This window comes from Pteropus vampyrus, unplaced genomic scaffold (assembly GCF_000151845.1).
Source record: "Pteropus vampyrus isolate Shadow unplaced genomic scaffold, Pvam_2.0 Scaffold132, whole genome shotgun sequence".
In the NCBI taxonomy this organism is placed as follows: domain Eukaryota; kingdom Metazoa; phylum Chordata; class Mammalia; order Chiroptera; family Pteropodidae; genus Pteropus; species Pteropus vampyrus.
Genome location: NW_011888913.1, coordinates 1046729 through 1053930, shown reverse-complemented (window position 1 = coordinate 1053930; position 7202 = coordinate 1046729). Strand labels below are relative to the sequence as shown.

Below are 7202 nucleotides of genomic sequence, written 5' to 3'. Positions count from 1 at the left end.
ATACATTCCTAGTTGGCATCACTGTTATATTTATCTTCCAAATGTTGACACATTTAACTATTTAAGATCAAAACTCATATTTGTTCATGTCAACAATCACACTTAAAAATTCTTAAATATTGAGAAACTGTCAAATACACAGCGATGGCTACATTTTCCTTTGCTCGATGCTTGAATTTTATCGTTTGCAGCCAATATTGTCAGTTGTTTTCCTTAAAGTCAACAAATTCACTATGCTTATCCTGGTGAAAAGTCAACAGATTCACTATATTTATCCTGAAGATGAGGCATTTACCCAAAATTTTAAATTAAAAAAAAAAAGAGAGAGAGGTTTTTAGTGCTATATCAAGGAGACTTTTAAGTCAAATCTTTTCTTTTTTTCCTTTTTCACCCCACAAGTGCATGGTGATAAATGATATGATGAATACTAATAGCTAAGGTTTGGTGCCATTGTCTTGAGTCATTAAAGCTTCAGCAGCTTATTCACCATTGCGTTTGCACCGTCAATGCAAATGTCAACACAGACGTCCCAGCATAAGTCATAAGAGTCAAAAGTTGTGCAGTAATCTGAACGTTTCATCGCTGCTTGCCCTTGTTGCCAAGCATCCACGTGAAGGAAGATCTTTGATGGCCAATCCGTGCTGAAACTGGATGAGTTCAAGCAAAATAAGCTAGTTCAACCACATCTGTGCACCTGCCTACTCGTTGGACAGAAGCCAAGTTCTGCAGACAAGAAGTTAACTCTGTCTTTGGTTAACCTAAAACTTGAAATCAGAGAGTGACTGTAGGTTGGGAAGCAGCAGTGTCCTGCCTTTTCATCCGCTAGCCAGCTGTGCACCATTTTATCTGTTTCTCAGATTCTGCGTGTGTGCTCGTCCAGACAACGCCGTACCATAACTTACTCTGAAAGGAGATTCAGTGACTTTACCATTTTTAGTTTGAGAGGCATGACAATTTTTAGCTTTTATTTATTTTCATTTTGTTTCACAATATTATTTTTTAATTTTTTTCAAAAATTTCCTAAAGGAAAAATAACATAATAATCGTTTTATATAATTATGGAACGTGTTATGATCTACTTACACTATTATTATATTAACATTTATTATTTCATTATAAAAGAAGTGAAAAAATATTTACATATATTTTTTATATTTAAAGATGCACTGCAGACTTTTAAAAGGAAAATTAAAAGGCTTGTTTCTTAACCCAACTCTACTGTTTAACATCTAAAGATGCTGTAAAGAAATGGGCATAGTAGAGTTCTCTGACTCATGGAAATGAAGAAATTACTCGAAAAAAACATGGCGAAACTCTAAGAAACAAAAGTGTAATAAAATCTATTCTTCCCTGGGCTTTGTGGATTTCAAAATTTAACTTATTATGTGTTATACAACAGAACATTTTTGGATGGTATATATCACACTAGTTCAGCTGCGGCATCATTTTGAAATCAATCGTTAAAGAAAAAGAACTAAATTTTTCAAACGTAAGTATGATGAGCTCTTTAAAATTCAAAAATTACTTGTTATAGCTTTCCAACTAGAAGTGAATTAGCTGCTGCAGCATCTTAACGGGTGAGTTATCATACTGGCTGGAGAGGCGCACACAATAGCTGAGAGGTTTTTTGGCTTTTAAAGAGCTAATTATATCTACATTTAAAATATTCAATACTTTTCAAACAATTATTTGTCTCAAAATAATGTTGCCATAAAACTGTCACAATAAAATTACTTGAAAATATTTTTTCTTCCTAAATCACGATAAGGCAAATTATTAACATCTATAAAGCTGAAGGAATGATGGCTTTTGTCATATTTTCATCTCCCATGTATAGCTTTCTCATTTTATTTGGAGTAGATCTCTCCTTTCCATACGTAAAGGGTGTCTTTGAAATAGGTTTAATTTTTTTTCCAACTTCAGACATGGGCCGTGTAATGGTTGGTGGTAGAGAAAGTGAGCCTTTTAGTCTAGCGGAAGTATAAGGTCAATAAAAAGGTAAACAGATAGCGAAATAATAGTCAACTGTAATATAAGAAACTATAAAGGGAGAAAAGAAAGTGGAAGATGATGCCGCTGGAGAGAGAGCCATCCAGGAGGGCCTTTCTGGGAATGCAACGCTTGAGCCAAGGACGGAAGGATGAGAATGATCCAGCTATGCAGAGACCTGGGGGAAAGACGCGGCAGACGGAGTAAAGTGTTTAGGTTCAAAGTGCTGAGGCTGGGAGCAAGCTGGAGGGCTGTGGGAGGAGACAGAGTCAACGATTTTTGAGTAGAGAGAGCAGAGGGATGAGAAGCATGGGGTGGGCTGGGAGCAAGGACACGGGATGTCACGGTCCATTCAAGACAGGTATGGTTTGATTCTCAGGGCAATCAATGGAAAGCCAAGTGAGTACTATGATTAGATTTATATTTTTAGAACTCTATTCAGGTTGCTTAGTGGAGAGTAGATTTAAGATCTAGTGTGAGACCGACTCGCTAACTCAGCCTCATTGTGCTGCATACTAATTTGTTATTGCCCTCGATCAAGCTGGGGCAGAAAATCGATCTTAATGCTCATAAATTCAGTGTAGGCTGTTTTTAAAAATCATTGTTATTTATTTTTGTTTGTTTTTGCAGGTCATATGGGCCATCTGTTATGGTGATGGCAATATTACTGGTGGCTAATTCAAATGGAATTGCAGAAACTTTTTTTTTTCCCTAAAAAAAAAAAAAAATTAACTGTCAGTGCTCCCACCATTGATAGAAAGATAAAAATAAATTTTTAACTCCCAGAACTGGAATTTCTCTCAACATTGTCTGGCATGAGTTATAAAAATGACGAATGTTAGCCTTTGACTAGAAAACAGTCTAGTGGCTATGTTGTCTCGAGAATCGGGAACAGCCATGCAAGGCTGAAATTTTCTAATCAAAAAGGAGCTAGGAAGTCGAAATAATGACTATTATTAAGCATTATGCAAAATAGTAAAGCAAGGATATAATGAATAATAAAGAATCCAGATAACCGAGGTGGGCAAGCGAGATGTCAAAATAAGGGAGAAAATGGCTGGAACTATTCAATATCAACAGAACTGCCTCCTGGTGACAACCAGTCTGACTAACTCTGCACAAAACATGGCTCTTTTCTTCTATACAGCAGGTATTACACATTTCTAACTTCATAAGGCTTTAAATTGATAACTAGTGCCATCGTAGTAAAATGAAACTAAATTTCACAGTCATCTTTTAAATCGGACACCGTGCGTCTCCAAGATAAATCACAGCCTTCGGAGCCTTCGCCCATAAATGAAAGAAAATGCGATTCAGAGAAACTGAGACGGTGAGGACGTGAATTGTTTCAAAAGGAAAAAGCTGAGGAGTCCAACTCAGACGGTGAACGTGGTGCCCCGGTGACGTGGCCACCAGGGACCCAGTTCTCCGGGTGTCCGCGCTGCTCATCGGAAGAGTTAGCATTTTCTCACGTCACCACCTGTTGACACCAGAAGGTAGCACACGCGATCCCAAAGGGTCCAAAAGGAACATGACACATCAGGAGCCTGGAAAACTATGCTTCGTCTCCATCGATCATTGGGGAAAAGTTTTTCAGAACCCTCCACCCTCCAACAGGCTCACCATGATGTCACACAGGCTGCACGCCTATCCCAAAGTCAGCTCCAGGAAATGAGGGGCAGGGCACTGTTTGGGGCCCGTGACAGCAAGGACTCTTCTGAGGCTCAAGATGAATCAAGCTCCCCTGACGTTCACGTGCAGAGACGGATGGATATCCGACCATGCGGCTGATTCACAGGGAGACTGGGGAGGGAGTGGGCGTTGAGCGGACACAGCACAATTCTGAGGACTCTGAAAGTCCACATGGTATGAAAAGTTAGGGAAGAGAATCTGATGAAAACAGGATGGGGCCATCTGCTGGGGGTGGGTGGGGCGGGTGGGGGGCGGCTCAGATTTTGTACCCTAACTTCATGCTTCTAGTATTTCAGCTGATAAATGTGTTTCAACAATTTATAGGATCTTTCGAATCAAACAAAATAATTATATTTGGAGTAGATGGAGGTTTACCCCAATCTTGAATTACCTGTGGATATACTTAACGAAAACATCTATCGTCCAATTATGGAGTAGAAAATGAATAAGATTCTTATCTGATGATCAGATGCAAGAATGGCATTGGAAGTTGTTGTTTTTTTTAAACAGCTTATTTTTGTATTGAGAAAAAATCTGGAGTAATAAAAATGTTACATAAATTAACATTTCAGTCTTAACATTATCGTGCAGTTTTTATTTAACCATTTAATTTCCTTTAATGTGGTTTTTTTTTAGGTAGATTCCTGAGTCCTTTAATGGTACATTCCTCAACATCACTGTAACTAACAAATGCAGAATAAGACTAATTGTCTTTTTCTCGATTTTTAAGATCCTGACTTTAAGGACCTTGGAGTTTTGAAACCGTTACCAGGTTGGTAAAACAGATATTTAATCATGTTCAGAAGCCTTTGTTTTCTGTTCTGATATATACTTTTGGTTTATTATTCAAGCTCCGTTTTTGTGTTTGTTTGGCATTTTGTTATTTAGTGTGTGAGTTTGAGATGGGCGGTCCTGAAGGAATTGTGGAATCTATGCAAATTATGAAGGAAGGCAAAGCTTCTGCTAGCGAGGCCGTGGATTGCAAGTGGTACATCCGGGCACCTCCACGATCCAAGGTCAGTGTCCAGGTGAAACGCAGACTTGCCAGCAGCCTTGGGAAGTGTCTGCATCATGCATTGCTTTCAACCAACGGGGCGCGCTTAGAACGTTTCAGAGCGCGATCGTAGCTATCATTTTGTTTTGGTTTTGACGTGCAACTTTTCCCCGGTCCAGTGTAATTTGCATGTCATAAAGGTGTTGAAGATCATCTGACAACCTGAACGGGAGACTCTAATGTAACTCTGCTCTGAATAGCGAACGGAAATGTTATACGTAGCTGTGGTTCTAAGTATGGTTACATTCAAGTCCTCGTTGTCCTCTGCAATTGGTTTGCTCTTTAACCTAAAACCATATCTATGGAAGAAACTGCCCAGGGCTTACAACCACGTGTCTCTGGCATGGAAACGAAGCTGTGTTAAGGCCGGCGGTCAGTGGGAACAGGACCTAGGACGTCCTCAGGGACACGTGGAGAGTGGGGCGGGAGAGGGGGGCGCGGGGAGGGGCAGGAAAGTGCCGTGGTCAGATCGGCATTCTGGAAACTAGTTTTTCCCTGTGAAGTGAGGACGGAGGGGCTGACAACGCAAGCAGAAGACCGCCGAGGAAGCCCTAACCGTCATCCCAGTGGCTGGGGCCAGCGTCTGACGGTGGCCAGGTGAAGGGACTCGTAACGATAGATGGATACAGCAGAATTTGGTGGCTGGGTGTTCAGGATGAGGGAAAGAAGAGTTGTCTTTGAGGGAGCTGGCAGCTCAGGAGATGCGTTTGTCTTTTTCACTTCATTTCCTTTGCTACCTCTCTGGGTCCCACGTCTTCCGGAAGGGTGGCACGCTCTCCCCAAACTTCTAGCACAGACTCAGAGAGCAGGGTCCAGGTTCCAGCTTTGCCATTTGCATGTCTCCTTGCATCCGAACGAATCTTTGAAAAAACTAATTGCAAGCAAAGACTGACTCCTCCCTTAAAAAATCAAAGGCCATCGGTGCCTTAAAACTCAACTGCCTACAGAGATCATAGGGAACTAGATTGAAGTTTATTATGCTCCCCATAATAATCTGTGGGTTCACATGCAAGTCTATTCATTTTCTATTCATTTTCCTTCAACTCAATGAAGTAAAGATTTTTTAAAGTTTTTTTCTTTCAACAGGAAACATATGAGCCCCGCCTTATCATCATAGCCCACTTCTACGTCGCTGTCATCGTTAAAGGGAGGGTTTGTATGGGCGTGTAAACACTCACTCTTTTCTTCCAGGTGGTAAATAGGCTGACTTTTGTCCATTCCCAGAACAACAATGCCCAGCGTACCTGTCTGTTACAGAACTTAGCATTCTGTGGCCCAAAGGGGAAGTCACCTGCAGAGCCAGACGAAGATGGCTCCCTCGTGACAGGCTTTCTCTGTTGAATTAAAGGTCAGAGGATAGGGATGTTTTGAATCAGTGTGGAGAAAAGCGAGAACCGGAGATGGTTGTCTATGTGGGTTTTCTGCTTTTATGGAGTTTCTAGCAGCTTATGGGAATAGACTACCGGGACACAGTTTAAACCTGAACTCTGGCTCCCGGTGAATATTTGAATGACAACTGGTGACAGAAACATATTGCATCATCAAAGTGCTAAATGGCTTATTGGAGTTCTAGTCAAATTTATGTCACGTATATATTGTTCCTCAGCCTTTCGACCAATGGAAGATGAACTATCTGTTATCTGCTTTTTTTGACTATAGCAATACAGATGGTCTCCTTTAATCAGAATATGGTTAATCCAGATTTCTTAGAATTCGAATACCAGAGTCAGAAAGGGCTTTGAAAATCTGTTATTTCTCATTAGCTCATCTGATGGATGTATAAGCTGAGTCAGGATAATGAAGTTCTGCATGGGTTAGCAATGGGATGTAAGAATTTGCCTCTGTAAGCAACGATTCGGTATTCATACAGGTTCTAGAGCAAAGATGTTGGAAGGGTACACTGGTGTCCACGCTGGTGTACAGGTCTGGGTCTGGTCCAGAAAAGAGCCACCAGAACAGAACGCTGGGTGATCACATCATAGTAGCTACTCGAATATTAACTGCACGAAGGTTGTGCTTCCTTTTCGGTGCCAAGCACAATGCCTGCCATTCTGTTAAAACTGTAAAAAGCAAACTTGTATATCTAGAGAAATGGATACGTTAATGAACGTGGAACATCTGAAGGATTGTCGTATGATGGAGGAGTAAGAGGGTGAGGCTAATAGGCATGGTTTAAAATCCCACCATTTATTTGAACGCTTGAAAATGGAGAAATATAGCTTTGGATTGAATCTAGAGAAGGTTTTTGTTTTTTTGTTTTAATAATGGAGCTGCCCAAGGATCAAATGAGACTCCGCAGAAGGAATCCAAGTAGAGTTGGCAGGGATTTTGTATCATCATTAAAAAGTCAAGTAAATTTTTGGCAGAGATAATATTAAACTCCTTTGAAGACCAAAACTTGATGAGTCTGTAATGAGTCACTGCCCAAATATTTGGTTAGTTAGTAGCAGGGCCGAAGCAAGATCTT

At 40.5% G+C, this 7202-nt stretch overlaps 1 protein-coding gene across 1 annotated transcript in view; it reads left to right on the top strand.

Annotated features, from left to right (window-relative positions):
* Positions 1 to 7202, top strand: part of NETO1 (neuropilin and tolloid like 1) — an 86031-nt gene that overhangs the window by 52442 nt on the left and 26387 nt on the right. Inside the window, exons 6-7 of the mRNA XM_011367342.1 lie at positions 4412 to 4453; positions 4570 to 4697. Of these exons, the coding sequence (XP_011365644.1) occupies positions 4412 to 4453; positions 4570 to 4697 (170 nt within the window). The remainder of the gene's footprint in view (positions 1 to 4411; positions 4454 to 4569; positions 4698 to 7202) is intronic.